General features: G+C 40.7%; 1 protein-coding gene across 3 annotated transcripts in view; it reads right to left on the bottom strand.

The window, feature by feature from the left end:
- Positions 1 to 4,350: 4,350 nt before the first annotated feature.
- RNF41 (ring finger protein 41) overlaps positions 4,351 to 25,314 on the bottom strand; it is a 54,956-nt gene continuing 33,992 nt past the window's right edge. For all 3 annotated transcript variants that reach the window (XM_075591315.1, XM_075591313.1, XM_075591314.1), the window contains 4 exons: positions 10,741 to 11,012; positions 9,671 to 9,806; positions 7,384 to 7,487; positions 4,351 to 6,148 (listed from right to left, as the gene is read on the bottom strand). In XM_075591315.1, the coding sequence (XP_075447430.1) occupies positions 5,797 to 6,148; positions 7,384 to 7,487; positions 9,671 to 9,806; positions 10,741 to 10,889 (741 nt within the window). In that variant the 5' untranslated portion in view covers positions 10,890 to 11,012 and the 3' untranslated portion in view covers positions 4,351 to 5,796. The remainder of the gene's footprint in view (positions 6,149 to 7,383; positions 7,488 to 9,670; positions 9,807 to 10,740; positions 11,013 to 25,314) is intronic.

Raw genomic sequence — 25,314 nt, 5'->3', positions numbered from 1 at the left:
CATCAGGGAATATTCCCTCATATTAGTATCAAATATTACTTAATCAGGAATATTACCTGGTGAAGTAGATGTATTTTTACGAAACACGTTGGATGTGGACTAGAAGTGTAAGTCCTTGATTCTGTAGTAGCAATTTAGCTATAGAACATCTCCTTTGCGGCGAAATTCGGGGCTTTGTTTAAATGTCCGCCGTCTTGTTGCTTCTGCACCGCAGCGGTGACGTCACAAGCCACCGCCCACTGCTAAACAGGACAGCCGCTTTTATTGCCGGAGTGTAAGAACCATCACACCAGTAGTGCCTGCTCCAGTGCTCCAGATACTTTGGACACACTGGATATTTCCACAACGTCGGTTCCTGCAGAGGAAAGAACACTTGCCTGCCGAGGATACCATCCACATACTTCCCGTTATAGGAAGCTGCTCCTAAGAAGTTCCGTGGCTATCGGATCCATCAGCTGACGACGCTGTTCCCTCGTGGTAGATGTGGATTTTTACACTACGAGTCGTGCGCTTGTCCCGTTTTCTTATCACACAATATTAACAGTGCAGACTAGAAGATCTAGGTGTTTGGGCTACTTAAATTAACACACGCACACACATACACACACACACACACACACACACGTATATTGTCTTACAGTGCTGAGTGTAGATACCCAGCATCATCATAGTATGTTCAAGGTGTGGTTCCATCTACCAGTTTCTTAACTTCCTCCCTCTCTCTCTCCCCTCCCTCCACCCACTCCCCCCCAGCATAGGTGGTAAGCAGGGGGTCTCCTGAACGAACCAGTTTTCATTTTCAAAAAGTTCCTGAGATACTTGCCTCCAAAAAAGGTGCCACTGGTACCGTCCCCCTGCTGGGTAAACAAAATGGAGTTTTAAAATCGCCGGTGGCATGCGGGCCGACCTGGAGATTTAAGAACCAGAAAGTAACGGCAGCACCTACAGAGCTCTCTCGGAAGCAGGCAGTCCGCAGAGCTGAAATTAATGCGGTTCAGCTCCAGAGAGCAAAAAAAAAAATGTATTGAAAAAAAATAAAGGGAAGGGGGGGGGGGGTTTGACATTTAGTTGGAATGGTCCTTTTAGATTCCCTGCCCCAAGTCCATTGCTGACTAGAGACCCAGTGTATGCAAATAAAGGTTTTTGTGAGGAACGTTAAAGGGAACAAAGGATGAACCACCATATACTTTTTTTTGCTTATGTTTTATCCACTGTATATTAAAAAAAAGACAAAGGGGAAAATACAGACAAAAACAAAACCAAATAAAAATACAAAAATACTGAAGCACACATTTCAAAACATGAACATTTGAAAATAATAATAATAAGAAAGAAAGAAATACGTAAAGCTTTCAAAACATCAATGAGCAAATAACCACAGACAGAGGGGTCTGGATCGAAGAGGAGTGGGAGTGTAACTGGACAATAACCAAGAGCTGCCAGGTCTCCCCTCCAGAGGACGTTGCTAAACGCACGAGCCCTGGGTGTCATGGGAAAAAAGTGAAAGGATGCGCGCAGGTCCTGGGCTCCGTAATTAGGGATAGTGCTGTACACGAGCCCAATGTAAATCAAATGTTTAAATAGTTGGGTTTTTTTTGCAGTACGCAAGCAAAAATAGAACATACAAAGAACAAAGCTGCAGAAGCACAAAGCTGCATTTTGCTCAGTTGATTTTGAATTTCCATTCTAGAACGTGTACCGCAGAGAAGTGAATGTTCCCTTGTGTACAAGTTTTGGAACCAAAGTGGATACTGTGGGTAAGAAATGACATGCCCACACCTAGAATTTGTTGCATCCAATCCGCTCAATGTGGTTAGTGTTTAGGCATCTGGGGAAGGCAGTATATGGCATGTGAACAAACACTGAGCACTTTATTCTGCACTGGCGCATTGTGGTAATCTTATTTCTGTTCACCTCTACACATGGATGAACTGCTGGATTTAATTGCACTTCTACAATCCCATCCAGTTGAATGACTGCTGCCAGTATAATCATGTGACAAAAACCAAAGCCCGTTAGAGAACATATGGAAAATCGGTCCTCAGTCTAATTGATAACGGGATTAAAAAAATATCTCTTAGCCCGTTCCCACACACAATCCATCCCCATGATTCAAGTCCATATAGGTCTGCATGAGTCCAGGTTCAAGTCATAGTATCTTTGTCCTAGCAGATACCAGTGATTATAGAGATGGTGCCTCTGCACCACCTCTTTAAAATGCCCATTAATTTTGCCCCAATACCCCCTGTTCCAGGTTTGTATAGTGCTCCCTCATTGGCCTTGTGTCTGTAGTCTTTGTTGTCTCCGATGCACCAATAAAGCCACGTCTGGCCAAGAAATGCAGTAAGGGGAGAAGTTGAAAGAGGGTTTTGTTGGTCTGAAAGCTTAGCCACAGTACAGCTTAAATGACTAAACACCATTAAGCCAGTTGAAGACATCGTTCGGGAGTATCCTCATACATGAGCAACAATGGCAAGGCATCACCCAGCGCCCGACCAGTAGGCATTAGTGGCCAGCCTGGGGTTGGGAGACAGATTTTATTGGCAAGCATAGGACAAAAATACCCTGCTTCCTAGTGAGGAAGGAGCAGCTGGAGGAGCGTCAGGAGTGTATTCATTGATGGCGTGCATTTAGATTTCTTCCACCCCATGAGCAAAGATCATCACCAGGCCAGGATCCAACACCATGTCCTCACCCATGTCCTCACCCCACACATCATGCAACAAACGGCATGGGCTTACCACGGTCGATCCACATTACCACGAGGGAACAGCGTTGTCAGCTGATGGATCAGATAGCCACGGAACATTTTAGGCGCAGCTTCCTATCCCGGGAAGTATGTGGATGGTATCCTCGGCAGGTAAGGGTTCTTTCTTCTTCAGGAACCGACGTTGTGGAAATATCTAAAGTGTCCAACTTATCTGGAGCAGACACTGCCGGTGTGATGGTTGTTACTCTCCGGCAAGAAAAGCAGCTGTCCTGTTTAGCAGTGGGCGGTGGCTTGTGACATCACCGCTGCCTTGCAGAAGCAACAAGGCCACGGACGTATAAACAAACTGCAGAATTTCACCCCAAAGGAGATGTTCTATAGCTAAATTGCCAATACAGAATCAAGGACTTACACTTCTAGTCCACATCCAACACGTTTCGTAGAAATACATCTACGTCATCAGGGAATATTCCCTCATATTAGTATCAAATATTACTTAATCAGGAATATTACCTGGTGAAGTAGATGTATTTTTACGAAACACGTTGGATGTGGACTAGAAGTGTAAGTCCTTGATTCTGTAGTAGCAATTTAGCTATAGAACATCTCCTTTGCGGCGAAATTCGGGGCTTTGTTTAAATGTCCGCCGTCTTGTTGCTTCTGCACCGCAGCGGTGACGTCACAAGCCACCGCCCACTGCTAAACAGGACAGCCGCTTTTATTGCCGGAGTGTAAGAACCATCACACCAGTAGTGCCTGCTCCAGTGCTCCAGATACTTTGGACACACTGGATATTTCCACAACGTCGGTTCCTGCAGAGGAAAGAACACTTGCCTGCCGAGGATACCATCCACATACTTCCCGTTATAGGAAGCTGCTCCTAAGAAGTTCCGTGGCTATCGGATCCATCAGCTGACGACGCTGTTCCCTCGTGGTAGATGTGGATTTTTACACTACGAGTCGTGCGCTTGTCCCGTTTTCTTATCACACAATATTAACAGTGCAGACTAGAAGATCTAGGTGTTTGGGCTACTTAAATTAACACACGCACACACATACACACACACACACACACACACACGTATATTGTCTTACAGTGCTGAGTGTAGATACCCAGCATCATCATAGTATGTTCAAGGTGTGGTTCCATCTACCAGTTTCTTAACTTCCTCCCTCTCTCTCTCCCCTCCCTCCACCCACTCCCCCCCAGCATAGGTGGTAAGCAGGGGGTCTCCTGAACGAACCAGTTTTCATTTTCAAAAAGTTCCTGAGATACTTGCCTCCAAAAAAGGTGCCACTGGTACCGTCCCCCTGCTGGGTAAACAAAATGGAGTTTTAAAATCGCCGGTGGCATGCGGGCCGACCTGGAGATTTAAGAACCAGAAAGTAACGGCAGCACCTACAGAGCTCTCTCGGAAGCAGGCAGTCCGCAGAGCTGAAATTAATGCGGTTCAGCTCCAGAGAGCAAAAAAAAAAATGTATTGAAAAAAAATAAAGGGAAGGGGGGGGGGGTTTGACATTTAGTTGGAATGGTCCTTTTAGATTCCCTGCCCCAAGTCCATTGCTGACTAGAGACCCAGTGTATGCAAATAAAGGTTTTTGTGAGGAACGTTAAAGGGAACAAAGGATGAACCACCATATACTTTTTTTTGCTTATGTTTTATCCACTGTATATTAAAAAAAAGACAAAGGGGAAAATACAGACAAAAACAAAACCAAATAAAAATACAAAAATACTGAAGCACACATTTCAAAACATGAACATTTGAAAATAATAATAATAAGAAAGAAAGAAATACGTAAAGCTTTCAAAACATCAATGAGCAAATAACCACAGACAGAGGGGTCTGGATCGAAGAGGAGTGGGAGTGTAACTGGACAATAACCAAGAGCTGCCAGGTCTCCCCTCCAGAGGACGTTGCTAAACGCACGAGCCCTGGATGTCATGGGAAAAAAGTGAAAGGATGCGCGCAGGTCCTGGGCTCCGTAATTAGGGATAGTGCTGTACACGAGCCCAATGTAAATCAAATGTTTAAATAGTTGGGTTTTTTTTGCAGTACGCAAGCAAAAATAGAACATACAAAGAACAAAGCTGCAGAAGCACAAAGCTGCATTTTGCTCAGTTGATTTTGAATTTCCATTCTAGAACGTGTACCGCAGAGAAGTGAATGTTCCCTTGTGTACAAGTTTTGGAACCAAAGTGGATACTGTGGGTAAGAAATGACATGCCCACACCTAGAATTTGTTGCATCCAATCCGCTCAATGTGGTTAGTGTTTAGGCATCTGGGGAAGGCAGTATATGGCATGTGAACAAACACTGAGCACTTTATTCTGCACTGGCGCATTGTGGTAATCTTATTTCTGTTCACCTCTACACATGGATGAACTGCTGGATTTAATTGCACTTCTACAATCCCATCCAGTTGAATGACTGCTGCCAGTATAATCATGTGACAAAAACCAAAGCCCGTTAGAGAACATATGGAAAATCGGTCCTCAGTCTAATTGATAACGGGATTAAAAAAATATCTCTTAGCCCGTTCCCACACACAATCCATCCCCATGATTCAAGTCCATATAGGTCTGCATGAGTCCAGGTTCAAGTCATAGTATCTTTGTCCTAGCAGATACCAGTGATTATAGAGATGGTGCCTCTGCACCACCTCTTTAAAATGCCCATTAATTTTGCCCCAATACCCCCTGTTCCAGGTTTGTATAGTGCTCCCTCATTGGCCTTGTGTCTGTAGTCTTTGTTGTCTCCGATGCACCAATAAAGCCACGTCTGGCCAAGAAATGCAGTAAGGGGAGAAGTTGAAAGAGGGTTTTGTTGGTCTGAAAGCTTAGCCACAGTACAGCTTAAATGACTAAACACCATTAAGCCAGTTGAAGACATCGTTCGGGAGTATCCTCATACATGAGCAACAATGGCAAGGCATCACCCAGCGCCCGACCAGTAGGCATTAGTGGCCAGCCTGGGGTTGGGAGACAGATTTTATTGGCAAGCATAGGACAAAAATACCCTGCTTCCTAGTGAGGAAGGAGCAGCTGGAGGAGCGTCAGGAGTGTATTCATTGATGGCGTGCATTTAGATTTCTTCCACCCCATGAGCAAAGATCATCACCAGGCCAGGATCCAACACCATGTCCTCACCCATGTGTTGGTTCTCGCAGGCCATCACTACAACTGCCTGCTTGCCGGGGATCCGTTTGGCCACGTAGTTCTCGTAGTAACGCCGATTCATCTGCCGTGTCTCCAGCGTGGCCAGGCCTTGCGGCCAGTTCCGCTCGTGGGCGTTTTCGATGAGCTCATTTACTATTGAAGCTGGGCAGCCACTTTCCACCAGAGAGCGCTTAATGACCGCTTGCAGCACTGCGTCCGGCGTGGAGATCATCCCGCCCCAGCGGGTCACACGTGCTGGTTGTAAGGAGTTTACCCACCTGTACAAGAGAAGAAGCAGTGTCATTGTCGCACAGCTCATGTGTAGCCCGACATGTCGTCAATCAAGGTCAACTCATGCGACTGCAAAAACTACTTCCACACTCGTCCGTAAGAGAACAGAGACTATTTTCAAGAAAAAATAGTTTACAATTGTGCAATAACATTGAAGGTTGCAGAGTTAGTCCTGTTGGAGAACTCAAGCTAGAATTTGGTCATTTACTGCATGAACAATTATAATGTAGAAATGTGTATAAAAAAAAAAAGGCTGGGTGTGCATGTTCTTAATTTTTTGTTTTTGACAATATGACTAGACGTGGCAATGTTAGAAGTTTGATGCATCTTCCCCTTTACAGGTCAGCGCTTTCACCAAAACGTTGCAAATTATCACAGATTTCTGTTCCTAGGTCTCTCAAATCTCACGCATTTGGAATGAGTTTAAGCCACTGAAAGGAGATGCCACTCAAAGGGTCAATGGCTTTTGAGACTTTAACCATTTGAGTTCAGGAGAGGCTAGAGTCCAGGGACTTATGGACATAGCTACTAAGTCATGGGGGCCCCTGGAGTGCCAGACCCCATGATGTAGTAGGTACATTCTGGGGTGTCCAAACGGTTAATGGAGCCTTGACCATACAGTACTTTGCTCTTGAAATCGCACATCTCATTCATTTAAAGGGCTAGTTCCTCTTAGGAACTAAGTGAACAAAATGGTAGTGGCATATTCTATAAGTGAAAATGTAGGTATTTGACAACTTTTTATAAATAAAAAAAACCTACACAAGTATGAAATACTTCAACTTGATCATTTCCACAGTAACCAAATGCTATTTTTTTTACCACAATCCTGACAGTCTTCTGAAGATTAGATATCAACTCTACAGGTAAATTGTTCTCTTGTTTACTATTTGCTAAATAATTCTGAATTAAAAAAAAAAAAAAATCATACATTTCCCATAGGAATACATAGAATCATTTTATGTATGATTGAATCTTTCTAAAGGAAGCCCATTACACACCATGGGGGTAACGCTCTAAAATCCCCAGCGGCCATGTTAAAATCGACTTCAATGGGAATTTTTGCCCCAAAAAGGCCTGGGTGGCAGCTTTATATAATATAAAGGCGGGCCCATTTCATGTTGAACCCTTCCAGTGCACCTTTGGGCTGCTTCTTAAATGCCCTGAACAAATCTAATCATAACGCATCCTTCCCATAGCCCTGCTCCGAGGTGCTACTTACTCAAGGATTTCATTGTACTCTATCGTCTCCTCCAGATTCTGCAGATTTGGGTTGGCGCTGCGGATCGCTCTCATGTATGCCTTCAGAAGCTGGATGTCCCTTTTCTGTGGAAGCAGTTCAAGGGCAAAAAAGGTGTTTAATAGTCAAATTACATTTATGGTGCATAACGCTTTATAGACAAACAGAGCAATGTTTTTTGGGGTGCAGGCTGGACTTTGGTTCATGGTGCTGGATCCATCACTTGGCTTTATGGAGTGTGACACTGGGGTTTTGCAGCTACCACTTGTTAGATTTGCAATCATTGTTGCATATAAAAATACACACAACAGAGGAATAGTGCCCTGACCACACTTATGGACACAGATGATTGAGGTGTGTGTGGGGGGGGGGAAGGGGTATGAAGTACCACTTTAATTTACAATTCCAGAGTATTCCTACTTTGACAGATGAATGGCTCCCCTTCCTCAAAATAATATTTAAAAAAAGATTCTTTCCAAGCATAAATATTGTATAAAGCTTTCTAATATTCAACAAGGAGTCTGGTTAATCATCTGTTACCGTGCACCTGACGTGTGGAACAACCTAACAGACGCAAAACTGCCTCCAGTTTAAGTAATTTCAGCGCTCACATTTTAATCTCGTCTAACGGTTACATACATATCTGAGCAAGCTCCTCACCACTACCACAATCTTTCACCCGAGATCCGACTCACAGTCCCAAGGTTCAACAAAGAGACCGACCGCTCCGCCTGTTATCGTCACCTCACAACTGGAACAATCTACCGGCGACTCTCAAAGCCGCCACCAGTCCAAGTTCTTTCAAAAACCAAAGTGGCCGCACGTTTTTATCTTGCCTTTAACGGTTACATACACCTATAGCATTATCCGTAACTGTCCATGCAATGTCGATATAGATAGAGAGAATAACCTTGTTCATTTAATGTAACTATATTCGTCATCATAACTCTGTGCCCAGGACATACTTCAAAACAAGAGGTAACTCAATGAATTACCTTCCTGGTAAAACATTTTATAAATAAGAATTCTCTAATTATTCATGAAATGGTCTGTAAACGGAATGTACAGCGAGTTACCGCTAGTTTTAATTTCCTGGTAAAACATTTTACAAATAAAAAAAAAAAATACCTATGGTCAGAATCATTAGAGTAGCTTTAAAAAATAATAATAAATACATTTAAAAAAAAGTTGTGGTACCGTGTTTGTTTAATAAAAGTTAGCTCTTTTTATTCAATGAGGCAAAGCTTTTTGAACCATTTAGGAAGATTTAAGTAACATTTATACCGACAGGGTGAGGATGGCCAAGACTGCTGTTTCGGGCCACTCCCATCTCCAGCAGGAACATCCTCTCCTGCACGCACCTTCAGAAGCTCCCCGAGGCTGCAGGTATGCCCACGTGGTCCCATACTTCCTCTAGTCACAGCCTCTCTCTCCCCCCCCTTGGGCCCATGAGCTTCCCCACCCCTCCTCCCCCAGCCCATATTTTATGCTACTTTGACCATCGTGTTTAGCAAACATACAATAATATGAAAGCACAGCAATTTCAAAAGTCTGCTTATAATAAATTGACAATTATTATTATTATTTTTTTTACATTGATATACATTTAAATTATTTAATGGCCACTTCAAAAAGGTAAAATATGCTGCTACAGAATTTTTTTACATTTTGTTTCCCCAGTCTAGGTTCAAAGAACATGGTGATAAAAACAAACAAAAAACCCATCAACGAAAGAAAAGGCACTTCACATAGTTCTGGAAATTGAGGGAAAAGTTGCAGCATTTGCATGTCCACATCCATGACATCAGCAGCCTGAACACCAAAATATCAGAGACCGGAAAAGCCTGGAATAGCCCGTTTGAAGAAAGACCCGATTGAGTCCCAGAGTTGTTCTCTCTAATATACAAAGCAGGGTGGATGTTTTGCATCACTTACTCATTCAGATCGGTGTTCACACAACTGCAAAAAGGTGCAAAAGACAGGCCACTGCACACCATGCTTTAAGGCTGCGGCCGGATAGGTGCACGCTCGTCTGGGGGCGCGGCCATGACGTCACGGAGCTGGATCGCCCTCGTTGGGCGAACCTCTCATGTGACGCACTTGCGAGCGGCAAAATCAAATTTGCTTGCTCTGCAAGCATCTAAGCGCCGAGCATGCGCTCGCTCACGCTGGCAACGCACATTGCCTCAAAGTGTTTCATAGCGGCCAGCGTCAGCCCGCCCGCTCAGCGCTACCCTGGCCGAGGCCTAATGAAGCACACAGACATTACCTGTTCGGACAGCTGATGTTTGTTCTCTGCAGCCGCTTTCTCCAGATCCCCTATTCGTGTCTGCTGCTGCTGCACCACGGAGCGAAGGTGCTTGATGCAGTTGTGGTTTGGTAGTTCATCTTTGGGCATTTCCAGGCTGGGGGAATTGCAGACAGGCATATGATAAATACAACTACAGTACCTAAACACCTACATACAGTAATACTGGAAGAGGAGAGAGCATTAAGGTCACTAACCACACAGATTTCAAACCTCTCTATCATTTTACATTCATATACAACTCTCTGCTGTAGCACCTCCGCTGTTCTCTGCAGGTCACATTACTGCAGCTGCATTGTCTCACACAAACACGGTCACTACTACTGCATCTGGCCCTGCAGAAAACTGACCCTTTGTATGCCGCCAGTTCATGGTGTTTGTAGAGAAATTACAATAGCAACACTGATGCCGCAATATAAATAGATAAAAAAAAAAAAAGACACACTACTGACATTAAATTATCCGGATAAAAAGAAACTGGCGTTAACTTGTATAATACAGGAGATTCCAAGCTTTGATCTCATGTCAGAGCAGTATTTTGTTACAAAATACTATTAATATATGAAGCCATTTATGTTTGTTCATCAACTTATTGGCTCTGCGTCCTGTGGATAAGTTTAGGAGACCTTCAACTAATGCCGAGAAAGTGGAGAAACCACTGAAATGCTGATCAGGCATATTACACCCCTGAGTTGGCAAGTCAATAAATTGTTTTTGTTGTTTTGATTTGGGCACTCAACTGTAAACACAGGAGCACTAGAAGTATGATTTAGAAGAGATCTCGTTATTCACAAACCATCACAAGATATACCTATTTTTAAATGGTTTAAAAATTTTTTTTAAAAAGTATATAGATTTACAAAAACTACGAAATAATTTTTTTTGAAATATTAGTCTTTCCACAGTTTACATTTATTAAACACCTTTAAGGAATTGCACACGACCTCTAATGAAAGGAACAGTTATTGCAAAACTATGGAAACAGACATTAATGGCAAATAAAAGACAAACAGGTCCATCTAGTCCCTTACCCGCATCCCTGCTCGCATGTCACTGGTCGCTTTGGGTTGTGTTCACAGTCGTTGAGGTGAGACATGAGGTTGTCAAGTCGCACAATGGTTGTACAGCCAAAAACCGCGTTGTCGCATGTAATCTGCAGCTTGGAGAGCATATTCCGCATGATGCGGGGAACCGGACGTAGATGGGCGACAGTCACTACACTGCGGTCCACGGGACAGGTCTGCTGCTGGGAGAACCACTGTGTGATGCAGGCATTGCAGAAGGCGTGCTCGCAGTGAGGAGCCTGTGGATTACACAGGGGCAGAAAGAAAACCAAGCTACTGTAAATGTTATTAGTGCGTTTACTCCAACATCAAAAGTGAGAAAAAGCTACTGCTCGTCTCCCACCACATGTAAAATCCCCATTACTTTCTGAATTGTTGCATAATAATGTTTTATAGCTTATAAAAAGTAGGTCAAAATCTTTACATCGTAATCCTTGGCAATGACACATTACCTGCCACGCTCCAAAATTTTCTCATCAGTCATCTCTTTATTAACTGACCGACCTTGGACAGGAGTGGGTGGGTGTTTTTGAAGCAGAGAACCAAGCTTTGGGGGCGGACATCTTATTTGTGACCCTTACAATCTATGCCTTTATTTTAGGCAAAAAAAATTCAGATCTTGCTCTCTCATTTGCATAAACATTAAAGCAAGGGGAATTTAGCAGCTGTCAAAAGAGTAACATTTTCTATTGTGTAATGTGCAATAATGTAGCAGTGGTGCACCTCATGATTCTTACATAATAGACATACAGGACCTGCAAACATATTCTCCCATATACAGGACTCAATTGTGGTGGAGTAAAGAAACTCGGGTTTATCTAGCCTGTGACGCAAACGCCACGGATACAATAAAAATATATATTTTTTAAAACACAGATTATAAATCACTTTAATGCATGGTAAGTTAATAGGCTTCATTAACGTGCAGTCAAGGTAAATGCAATGGCAGGCTTAGGGCAGTTTAGCCTGCTCGACAGCAACCACAAGCAGATTTCAGCAAGAGAAAGCTATAATTAAATGTTGCGAACAGTTAATCTTCCATAAAGTGACTAAATTCTAAATATGCATCAAGAGTGATGTTAGATACGGAAGGGCCAGTAGTTTTTTTGTGTTGTTTTAAGCCTCTGACTTTTTTCCCCCTTCTAATTAATGCATTATCAGAAATATTGCGGGGACACCCTTCGTCAGATTCCAACTAAATCAGAGATAGTACATCGGTGGTGTGAAAATCTTTTATACTCCCACGTCGATGCAGAATTTTATTCTGCATATTTATTATTGGTCTTTCACACAATTGTGGGTCTTCATCTACATCAGTAGACATTTCTTAAAGATTTGTTAACTTACCTTTTCTCATTCACTTTACTTCATCTCCAAACACTGCACTTTGAACGAGCCATAATTACAACCCATGGCCCATGCCATTTGTACTCTGATTCACAAAATTAAATTTCTGCCTTCATAATCCTGTTTACACTCAATTAGACATTTTAGGGACATTACTGCAGCGGCAATTATCATAAAATACGCCACACCATAGATCTGTGTATTTTTCATGTATGAAAGACCGTATATTATATCTACATATCCAGGGAAAGAAACAAGAGACTTTCATATGTTCAATTCCACAACTTGGAAAATTAACAATACATGTAAATAAATGGATAAAGTTACTGGATTATCAGAGTAAAGGAGTACTGCAGTATTAAGGGATACCTATCATATTTCAACTAAAAATTGATATGCCATTTTAATTTATGGATGATCAGCAATTGCTAAAGTGTCATGTTGTATAGTTTCAGGCGTGGGAACCTACTACGATTACTACTACAAGATTTGTACAACATTTGTGTTCAATACAAAATGGTCATGGAATTATGCACACTAAAGCGGTTACTGTGAGAAAGCCTCATGGCGAGCCAACCACCATTATCTTCCACTGTAAAAAGTGCCACAAAGCAAGCCATGCCGATTAAAAAGTACCTAAAACCCTGCACAGGACAGAAATACATGAGTACATTCACATGTCTCAGACAGGTTCACAAGCCTACCTGTCCCCATAATCCCTCATCATACAATGCAGCCAGGGATTCTGGGTAATGACATGCAAATAAGCATTCTAAAAAGGCAAAAGAAACTCAGAAATGACAGCCATTTCCTGCAGCTAAGCCAGAGGATGTAAGAACAAGACCCTGGAATGCCACCCTTTCCCCTGCTAGATGTTTTTAGCTCTTAAAACATACAGCAGAGATTGATGCATGGAAATGCCTTGACTTGCTTTAGGATTCTTTGGCATGCTGGGGTCAGATCATGACAAATGTAACATTTTATATAGCACTGTAAGTGTACCCCTTGCTGCATAAAACCAGAACACCGGTACAAAATACTGACAAACCAGGCACATATAGAACATAGAAGATTACATTTGAGAGAAATTGGTTGAATGCCTTTGCGACCTTGGGTTGCATCATTTCCAGTCATGTCGCTGAGCCTGCTATCCCCCATCCCAAAGAATCGCAAGAGCTAAACTTGGGTATCAAAAGTCTTATTAATGACTAGTTGGAGATGGGCAGAAGCAGCGATCCCCAGAATCTTCAAACCATGCAGTAAGAGAAAGAAAATACTGTGACAAGGTGGGACACATGCTCCTCATCTGCCATTAATTCTGGCGTTTAGTTTTCCTTGCCCTCCCCCAAATCATTCACATCTAGCACTGGGAAAGCACAGATTCCTTTTTTTAGCATCCACCTCTGACAGAAACCACTCAAAGACCACTGCGGCAGATGTATAAATAATACCAACATACTGAGTGTTCAGCGTTCAAACGCTACAAATAAAAATCTCTGCACTGCTCTGTCTATATTCAGCGAGTGTTACCTTGCAGAGCAGCAGCTGGGAAGAGGAGAAATCCCCGGATCTTGAATGAGTTAAAGAGCCAGCACAGTCCTGGGACAGTGCAGGACAGGTAGGGGCGGAAACATTAAGACGACTGGCTGGCTCATGTGACCGGCACTTGTGTATCCCATAGGGGCATTAAAATGCCCGCTTGGCACAATTGCGGAGCACTCATGCGAATGCTGATCGTGCACTAAGCACACAGCTTTATGTCCTCTGGCAAAGGTGACGTCTGTATATGAGAGCATACTAAGAAGAGGGGATATACAGATATTCCATGTGACGAGGCAACACCTCAGCCTTGTGATTGCAAAACCAGAACATCCATGTTCAAAGTTTCCTGTCTGATGGAGATAACCTTGTGTAAATAGGTGAACAAAAAGGCGCGAACAGCTAAATATAGTGATAATAGTGGTGTAAATGATAAAATAAATGTAAGTGATGACCAGAAAACCCACAGCTCAAACCTCACTGGTGGGACCTGTTTCACGGGTTCCAGAGTTTAGAAGTATCTCAGAACGTCCAGGGGGAGCATATAATGGGTTGAGAAAACAAAACAAGATACACAAATATAAGTGCAGACGAAATGCAATCAGTGAGTAAATGTGGCAGTGTCTTGGCTCATATAGCTGTACTACTCACAGGACTAAAGTGTATATATAAGCAGTTGGCAAATAGGGTTGCCACCCTTGATGGTATAAAGGCACCGGACCCCTTATCGATACTCCGTCAGCATAAACCGCATGTATAGAGAGAGAGAAAACTACATAGTGCGATCAATAATATAAACTTTATAAAAAATGTATGGGTAAAAAATGCGCACTTACAATGTGCTAATATAATAAAAGCATTGGTCACAAATTGTGAGTAGGAGTTGTCCCGAGCAGCTCACCGCCTCCCTGGGTCCTCAGGCTGAATGCCGCGGCACTGTATCCACGATCGGAGCCTCCCTCTGTGCGCCCGTCTGATCCTCTGACGTCACGGCTGCAGGTTAGGTTCAGCTACGGGTCGCCTCCAAGACCAGAATAGGTCTGCTGGTTTCCTCTACGCGTTTCGCCCAGCACCAGATACTGTTCACGGCTTCGTCAGGAGAATAATGAGTAGCTAGCTAGTGGCTGTTTAAATACCCTTTGGAAATGCTAATTAAGCTAAAACATTCAATAAATCAATTAAGATTGCACCTGGAATTGGAGTTGAACATGGTTGGAAGTTATAATACTTTGTGTTATTAAAGACTAAATAACGTGGGATAACATTGTTGTGGACACAGTTTGTTCATACATTACGGCAGATATCAAACATATATCACAATTTTACCCTTAATGGGTATTATGAAATGTCATTCTGTATTTTACTTGCTGATAAATGTGATTGTCAGATTTATTATGTTTACTGCGATTTCAATCGCTTCAATAGGAGATGGGAAGGGGAGGAATCTACTTATAATGAACTCACTATGTATTTCGATATTAAGGGGTGATGAATACTTAAATAGTAATTGGTCAGTGTGTTAAATCTGATCTAGAAACAAGGGAGGGCAAAGATCTCTACTGGGGTATTAGATGTAAACAATGTCCGAAAAAGAGACTGATGAGGTCTGTATATTAGAACAGGCAATATATATAATATGGACTTGGTTATGTCATGATAAATTCACACAATATTTAAAGGGAGTAGTGGTCAGGGATTATTTATAATCAATATTCAATACGAGGTGGAACACGGTGTAAGAACGATACTAACGTTGATCACGTACACATAAAAAATGTGGACTAAGATGTGTAATACTAAATTCTCATAACTCTTAAAGGTAGCAGTGATAAGGTTTATATGTTATCAACATTCAATATGGGGTAAAACCCGATGTGATTGAAAGGATCTAGACCTACCATTAAAAGGTATGGTGTACGAATGACATTTCATTTACAGTGAATAGGAGAACATATATAGCAAGATAAACATAGACATAACAACATCGTATTGTGCTAGCACTATAGAGACATGCTGCCATTTATGGATGCTGATCTGAAATGAGAAGCAGGTGAAAGAGCGAGGGACAACAGAGACAAGGCTAAACAATATCAATATACAGAATCCAAAGGAGATTATTTCAAAAAAGGTGTGAGATCAATCTCAGCATTTAGACCTCTAGGGGCTAGTGTTTTAAGACGGTGGATCCAAAAGGTTTCACGTTTTAATAGTTCCAAACCCCTATCTCCTCCCCTCCAATGGGGTAGGACATGTTCGATGGCTTTATATTTTAGGCATGTCGGTTCACCACCATGGAATTCTGTGAAGTGATTAGGAATGCTGTGATTAGTTAATTTCCTCTTAATTCCACTAAGGTGTTCAATGATTCTAGTTCTTATAGGTCTTATTGTTTTGCCTATATACTGCAACTTGCAGGAACATTCTATCATGTAAATTACATGATCTGTCCTGCAAGTCATAGAGGTATTGATATCAAAAATTTCACCAGTAACACTAGAGTTGAATTTTGTTTGTTCCTGTGATTTAAACCGACATGCCTTACAATTAGTACAGCCAAAAAAACCTTTTTTGTTTAGCCACATACTATCCTTGGGTTTAGCCTCCCTGAGTGCACTAGGGGCTAGTTTGTTCTTGAGATTGCATGCTTTGGTGAAAATTACATTCGGTCTTTCAGGAATACTAGGGCCTAGGACGGGATCGTTTTTTAGAATATCCCAATGTTTGGAAATTATACTTCTCACTTTTCCAGCATCCCTACTGTATCCTGTTAGAAATGCAAAATCAAATTTGTTGTTCCTAATTATGTCCTTTTTCTTAGGTATCAACAAATCTCCTCTCTGTACTCCCTCTATCTCTCTCCTCACTGATTCAATTTTATCCTCACTGTAATTTTTTTCCAGAAATCTCTCTTTGATTTTTACAGATTGTGACTGATATTGTTCTATATCTGTACAGTTTCTTCTTATTCTAGTGAACTGGCTTGATGGTACATTATCCATCCATCTGGGCAAATGGCAGCTGTCTCTTCTAATAAAGTTGTTCTTGTCTATTTCTTTGAAGTATGTCTTAGTTTTTATTGTTCCTTCTTCAATGTATATGTTCAAATCTAAAAAATTAATTTGTGTGTGACTCCATTCACTCGTGAATTGTAGATTGTGTGTGTTAACATTCATACTTTCAATAAATTTAATTAAAGTGTCTTCACCGCCCCTCCAAATAAAAATAATATCATCTATGTAGCGGCGATAAAGGACAAGATTCGCCACAAGCTCACCCTCCACCCAGATGTTGTCCTTCTCCCAATCTGACACAAATAAGTTGGCGTAGCTTGGAGCGAATCTCGTCCCCATCGCCGTACCACATTTCTGCAAATAAAAATTCTGTGCATACCAAAAATAATTGTGCTCCAATATGAATTTTATACTTTCAATCAAAAAATCAATTTGTGATTCTGGTAAGTTATCATCTGTTAGTAATACACGCCTGACTGCTTCACATCCCTGTGTGTGTTTGATGACTGTATAGAGTGAAGCTATATCACAAGTGGCTAGTATAAAGTGTTCTTCCCACTTCACCCTACTCAATAGGTTGAGTATATCAACAGTGTCTTTCAAATAAGCCCTTTGTTTCACCACATGTGGTTGCAAAATGGTGTCTATGTATAGCGAGAGGTTGGCAGTAAGTGAGTCAATCCCCGAGACTATTGGTCTTCCCGGGGGATTGACTACACTCTTATGGATCTTGGGAAGGAAATAAAAGACCGGCATCTTGGCTTTATTTTGATACAAAAAATTGTATTCCTTATCATCAAGTATGCCGGTCTCCTTTCCCCCATCCAACAATATCTTTAGTTCTTCTGTGTAAGAAATGATAGGGTTAGAAGGCAATACAGTGTAGGTGTTGGTATCTCCCAATAGTCTAAGTGCCTCTAGTTCATAATTGACCCGATCCATAAGTACTATCCCCCCCCCTTTGTCTGCCTGTTTGATGACCAGTTCATGGTTCTCCATGAGTTCCTTAAGGGCCTCCTTCTCATCTTTGGTCAAGTTTTCTGATCTCTTATTGCCCTTTTCCTTGAGATCTGAATCTAGGGTTTCAAAGTCCTTAGTGACCATCTGAAAAAAGACATCCAAATGGTTGCCAGTGGCAAAATGGGGATAAAAGGTGGATTTAGGTTTTAATCCTGTATGGATAAATTTTCTCTCCTCTTCTACCACTGGGGGCACTTCTTTAGTGTTGTGCTCTATGTGTCTCCCCAAAAAATATCGTTTCACAGTGAGTTTCCTAAGAAAGCGATTAGCATCTATATATAGATTAAAACTGCTATGTGTTTTCATTGGTGCAAAGGATAGTCCTTTTGATAGAACACTATTTTGTGTGTCTGATAGGGATAAAGTACTGAGATTAATCACATTTTCAACATTTATTTTGCGCTCCTTTTGTTGTCTCGTGTGTTTTCGTCTACCCCTCTTTCCTCTGAGAGTCTTCCTCTTTTTGAGCTGCCCATTGATCCTTTCTCTGTCTGAGATTGCTTGTGACTTGGATCCCACAAATTGGAAGGGCCCTCTGCCCCTAAAAAAGAGGAATCTGTGCTATTTTGTTTTTTAAGATCTGTCTTATCTTTATTTTCCTTTCTCTCTTTGGAATCTAAGGAGTTAGTTCTATTTTGCTGTTTTCTTGTCCTGTCTTCATCTCTTTTATCTTTTTTAGATTGATTAATAGGAGTATAGTTTGCTCTGTCTCTACCTCTATATTCTTCTTTTTTCGGTGAGTATTGATTATCCCTAGTGGTTCTATCTCTTTCAGATCTCTCCTCCCCTCCCCTCTCTGTATGTGATTTCTCACTCTCATAGTTGGTGTGTCTCTCTCCACGTTTGTCCTTTCTATAATCATTTTTATAATACTTTTTAAAAGTTCTATTTTTGTTCCAACTTCTTTGTTCCCCCTTTCTGTAGTCTTCCTCATCTCTATGTAATTTCTGAGTTTTGTTGTTATCAGTATCTCTTTCTAAGGTCTCTATTTTTCTTTGTAGTGCAGTGTCTTTTTCTTTGAATTCTTTGGTGTTTTCAAAGGGGGTTAATTTATCTTTTATTACATTAATTTCTTCATCTAGTAGTTTAAGATGTGCCTTTTGTTGTTTTATTACTAGGTCAATCAACCCATGGGAACACCTATCAAGTAATTCGTTCCAACTTGCTAAGAAAGCCTCATCCTCTAAATCAAAGGATGGTTTCTTAAGCACTCTCAATCCTCTGGGTATAATGTCACATTCTTTATATTGTTGTAAAAACACAACGTCTAACCACTTTTTTGTATCTCTTATCATTAGTCTCTCAAGTTTAGTAAACTCATTGGTGATCATCTTGTCCACATTATCATCATTAGAAATTTCTACATCTGGTGTTTTATCAAAATTAATCTTTCTTAATAGTCTTTTAGAAAACACATTAACATTAGTAGTGCAGGTGTCCATAATGAAAAGCGTGCAGCCCACTCACCCAAAAAACAGCCAGTACTTGTGTAAATAGGTGAACAAAAAGGCGCGAACAGCTAAATATAGTGATAATAGTGGTGTAAATGATAAAATAAATGTAAGTGATGACCAGAAAACCCACAGCTCAAACCTCACTGGTGGGACCTGTTTCACGGGTTCCAGAGTTTAGAAGTATCTCAGAACGTCCAGGGGGAGCATATAATGGGTTGAGAAAACAAAACAAGATACACAAATATAAGTGCAGACGAAATGCAATCAGTGAGTAAATGTGGCAGTGTCTTGGCTCATATAGCTGTACTACTCACAGGACTAAAGTGTATATATAAGCAGTTGGCAAATAGGGTTGCCACCCTTGATGGTATAAAGGCACCGGACCCCTTATCGATACTCCGTCAGCATAAACCGCATGTATAGAGAGAGAGAAAACTACATAGTGCGATCAATAATATAAACTTTATAAAAAATGAATGGGTAAAAAATGCGCACTTACAATGTGCTAATATAATAAAAGCATTGGTCACAAATTGTGAGTAGGAGTTGTCCCGAGCAGCTCACCGCCTCCCTGGGTCCTCAGGCTGAATGCCGCGGCACTGTATCCACGATCGGAGCCTCCCTCTGTGCGCCCGTCTGATCCTCTGACGTCACGGCTGCAGGTTAGGTTCAGCTACGGGTCGCCTCCAAGACCAGAATAGGTCTGCTGGTTTCCTCTACGCGTTTCGCCCAGCACCAGATACTGTTCACGGCTTCGTCAGGAGAATAATGAGTAGCTAGCTAGTGGCTGTTTAAATACCCTTTGGAAATGCTAATTAAGCTAAAACATTCAATAAATCAATTAAGATTGCACCTGGAATTGGAGTTGAACATGGTTGGAAGTTATAATACTTTGTGTTATTAAAGACTAAATAACGTGGGATAACATTGTTGTGGACACAGTTTGTTCATACATTACGGCAGATATCAAACATATATCACAATTTTACCCTTAATGGGTATTATGAAATGTCATTCTGTATTTTACTTGCTGATAAATGTGATTGTCAGATTTATTATGTTTACTGCGATTTCAATCGCTTCAATAGGAGATGGGAAGGGGAGGAATCTACTTATAATGAACTCACTATGTATTTCGATATTAAGGGGTGATGAATACTTAAATAGTAATTGGTCAGTGTGTTAAATCTGATCTAGAAACAAGGGAGGGCAAAGATCTCTACTGGGGTATTAGATGTAAACAATGTCCGAAAAAGAGACTGATGAGGTCTGTATATTAGAACAGGCAATATATATAATATGGACTTGGTTATGTCATGATAAATTCACACAATATTTAAAGGGAGTAGTGGTCAGGGATTATTTATAATCAATATTCAATACGAGGTGGAACACGGTGTAAGAACGATACTAACGTTGATCACGTACACATAAAAAATGTGGACTAAGATGTGTAATACTAAATTCTCATAACTCTTAAAGGTAGCAGTGATAAGGTTTATATGTTATCAACATTCAATATGGGGTAAAACCCGATGTGATTGAAAGGATCTAGACCTACCATTAAAAGGTATGGTGTACGAATGACATTTCATTTACAGTGAATAGGAGAACATATATAGCAAGATAAACATAGACATAACAACATCGTATTGTGCTAGCACTATAGAGACATGCTGCCATTTATGGATGCTGATCTGAAATGAGAAGCAGGTGAAAGAGCGAGGGACAACAGAGACAAGGCTAAACAATATCAATATACAGAATCCAAAGGAGATTATTTCAAAAAAGGTGTGAGATCAATCTCAGCATTTAGACCTCTAGGGGCTAGTGTTTTAAGACGGTGGATCCAAAAGGTTTCACGTTTTAATAGTTCCAAACCCCTATCTCCTCCCCTCCAATGGGGTAGGACATGTTCGATGGCTTTATATTTTAGGCATGTCGGTTCACCACCATGGAATTCTGTGAAGTGATTAGGAATGCTGTGATTAGTTAATTTCCTCTTAATTCCACTAAGGTGTTCAATGATTCTAGTTCTTATAGGTCTTATTGTTTTGCCTATATACTGCAACTTGCAGGAACATTCTATCATGTAAATTACATGATCTGTCCTGCAAGTCATAGAGGTATTGATATCAAAAATTTCACCAGTAACACTAGAGTTGAATTTTGTTTGTTCCTGTGATTTAAACCGACATGCCTTACAATTAGTACAGCCAAAAAAACCTTTTTTGTTTAGCCACATACTATCCTTGGGTTTAGCCTCCCTGAGTGCACTAGGGGCTAGTTTGTTCTTGAGATTGCATGCTTTGGTGAAAATTACATTCGGTCTTTCAGGAATACTAGGGCCTAGGACGGGATCGTTTTTTAGAATATCCCAATGTTTGGAAATTATACTTCTCACTTTTCCAGCATCCCTACTGTATCCTGTTAGAAATGCAAAATCAAATTTGTTGTTCCTAATTATGTCCTTTTTCTTAGGTATCAACAAATCTCCTCTCTGTACTCCCTCTATCTCTCTCCTCACTGATTCAATTTTATCCTCACTGTAATTTTTTTCCAGAAATCTCTCTTTGATTTTTACAGATTGTGACTGATATTGTTCTATATCTGTACAGTTTCTTCTTATTCTAGTGAACTGGCTTGATGGTACATTATCCATCCATCTGGGCAAATGGCAGCTGTCTCTTCTAATAAAGTTGTTCTTGTCTATTTCTTTGAAGTATGTCTTAGTTTTTATTGTTCCTTCTTCAATGTATATGTTCAAATCTAAAAAATTAATTTGTGTGTGACTCCATTCACTCGTGAATTGTAGATTGTGTGTGTTAACATTCATACTTTCAATAAATTTAATTAAAGTGTCTTCACCGCCCCTCCAAATAAAAATAATATCATCTATGTAGCGGCGATAAAGGACAAGATTCGCCACAAGCTCACCCTCCACCCAGATGTTGTCCTTCTCCCAATCTGACACAAATAAGTTGGCGTAGCTTGGAGCGAATCTCGTCCCCATCGCCGTACCACATTTCTGCAAATAAAAATTCTGTGCATACCAAAAATAATTGTGCTCCAATATGAATTTTATACTTTCAATCAAAAAATCAATTTGTGATTCTGGTAAGTTATCATCTGTTAGTAATACACGCCTGACTGCTTCACATCCCTGTGTGTGTTTGATGACTGTATAGAGTGAAGCTATATCACAAGTGGCTAGTATAAAGTGTTCTTCCCACTTCACCCTACTCAATAGGTTGAGTATATCAACAGTGTCTTTCAAATAAGCCCTTTGTTTCACCACATGTGGTTGCAAAATGGTGTCTATGTATAGCGAGAGGTTGGCAGTAAGTGAGTCAATCCCCGAGACTATTGGTCTTCCCGGGGGATTGACTACACTCTTATGGATCTTGGGAAGGAAATAAAAGACCGGCATCTTGGCTTTATTTTGATACAAAAAATTGTATTCCTTATCATCAAGTATGCCGGTCTCCTTTCCCCCATCCAACAATATCTTTAGTTCTTCTGTGTAAGAAATGATAGGGTTAGAAGGCAAAACACCAAAGAATTCAAAGAAAAAGACACTGCACTACAAAGAAAAATAGAGACCTTAGAAAGAGATACTGATAACAACAAAACTCAGAAATTACATAGAGATGAGGAAGACTACAGAAAGGGGGAACAAAGAAGTTGGAACAAAAATAGAACTTTTAAAAAGTATTATAAAAATGATTATAGAAAGGACAAACGTGGAGAGAGACACACCAACTATGAGAGTGAGAAATCACATACAGAGAGGGGAGGGGAGGAGAGATCTGAAAGAGATAGAACCACTAGGGATAATCAATACTCACCGAAAAAAGAAGAATATAGAGGTAGAGACAGAGCAAACTATACTCCTATTAATCAATCTAAAAAAGATAAAAGAGATGAAGACAGGACAAGAAAACAGCAAAATAGAACTAACTCCTTAGATTCCAAAGAGAGAAAGGAAAATAAAGATAAGACAGATCTTAAAAAACAAAATAGCACAGATTCCTCTTTTTTAGGGGCAGAGGGCCCTTCCAATTTGTGGGATCCAAGTCACAAGCAATCTCAGACAGAGAAAGGATCAATGGGCAGCTCAAAAAGAGGAAGACTCTCAGAGGAAAGAGGGGTAGACGAAAACACACGAGACAACAAAAGGAGCGCAAAATAAATGTTGAAAATGTGATTAATCTCAGTACTTTATCCCTATCAGACACACAAAATAGTGTTCTATCAAAAGGACTATCCTTTGCACCAATGAAAACACATAGCAGTTTTAATCTATATATAGATGCTAATCGCTTTCTTAGGAAACTCACTGTGAAACGATATTTTTTGGGGAGACACATAGAGCACAACACTAAAGAAGTGCCCCCAGTGGTAGAAGAGGAGAGAAAATTTATCCATACAGGATTAAAACCTAAATCCACCTTTTATCCCCATTTTGCCACTGGCAACCATTTGGATGTCTTTTTTCAGATGGTCACTAAGGACTTTGAAACCCTAGATTCAGATCTCAAGGAAAAGGGCAATAAGAGATCAGAAAACTTGACCAAAGATGAGAAGGAGGCCCTTAAGGAACTCATGGAGAACCATGAACTGGTCATCAAACAGGCAGACAAAGGGGGGGGGATAGTACTTATGGATCGGGTCAATTATGAACTAGAGGCACTTAGACTATTGGGAGATACCAACACCTACACTGTATTGCCTTCTAACCCTATCATTTCTTACACAGAAGAACTAAAGATATTGTTGGATGGGGGAAAGGAGACCGGCATACTTGATGATAAGGAATACAATTTTTTGTATCAAAATAAAGCCAAGATGCCGGTCTTTTATTTCCTTCCCAAGATCCATAAGAGTGTAGTCAATCCCCCGGGAAGACCAATAGTCTCGGGGATTGACTCACTTACTGCCAACCTCTCGCTATACATAGACACCATTTTGCAACCACATGTGGTGAAACAAAGGGCTTATTTGAAAGACACTGTTGATATACTCAACCTATTGAGTAGGGTGAAGTGGGAAGAACACTTTATACTAGCCACTTGTGATATAGCTTCACTCTATACAGTCATCAAACACACACAGGGATGTGAAGCAGTCAGGCGTGTATTACTAACAGATGATAACTTACCAGAATCACAAATTGATTTTTTGATTGAAAGTATAAAATTCATATTGGAGCACAATTATTTTTGGTATGCACAGAATTTTTATTTGCAGAAATGTGGTACGGCGATGGGGACGAGATTCGCTCCAAGCTACGCCAACTTATTTGTGTCAGATTGGGAGAAGGACAACATCTGGGTGGAGGGTGAGCTTGTGGCGAATCTTGTCCTTTATCGCCGCTACATAGATGATATTATTTTTATTTGGAGGGGCGGTGAAGACACTTTAATTAAATTTATTGAAAGTATGAATGTTAACACACACAATCTACAATTCACGAGTGAATGGAGTCACACACAAATTAATTTTTTAGATTTGAACATATACATTGAAGAAGGAACAATAAAAACTAAGACATACTTCAAAGAAATAGACAAGAACAACTTTATTAGAAGAGACAGCTGCCATTTGCCCAGATGGATGGATAATGTACCATCAAGCCAGTTCACTAGAATAAGAAGAAACTGTACAGATATAGAACAATATCAGTCACAATCTGTAAAAATCAAAGAGAGATTTCTGGAAAAAAATTACAGTGAGGATAAAATTGAATCAGTGAGGAGAGAGATAGAGGGAGTACAGAGAGGAGATTTGTTGATACCTAAGAAAAAGGACATAATTAGGAACAACAAATTTGATTTTGCATTTCTAACAGGATACAGTAGGGATGCTGGAAAAGTGAGAAGTATAATTTCCAAACATTGGGATATTCTAAAAAACGATCCCGTCCTAGGCCCTAGTATTCCTGAAAGACCGAATGTAATTTTCACCAAAGCATGCAATCTCAAGAACAAACTAGCCCCTAGTGCACTCAGGGAGGCTAAACCCAAGGATAGTATGTGGCTAAACAAAAAAGGTTTTTTTGGCTGTACTAATTGTAAGGCATGTCGGTTTAAATCACAGGAACAAACAAAATTCAACTCTAGTGTTACTGGTGAAATTTTTGATATCAATACCTCTATGACTTGCAGGAC

This window comes from Ascaphus truei, chromosome 3 (genome assembly GCF_040206685.1).
Source record: "Ascaphus truei isolate aAscTru1 chromosome 3, aAscTru1.hap1, whole genome shotgun sequence".
NCBI lineage: Eukaryota > Metazoa > Chordata > Amphibia > Anura > Ascaphidae > Ascaphus > Ascaphus truei.
Note: the sequence above shows the minus strand (reverse complement) of the source record. Positions and strands in the feature narration are given on the sequence as shown.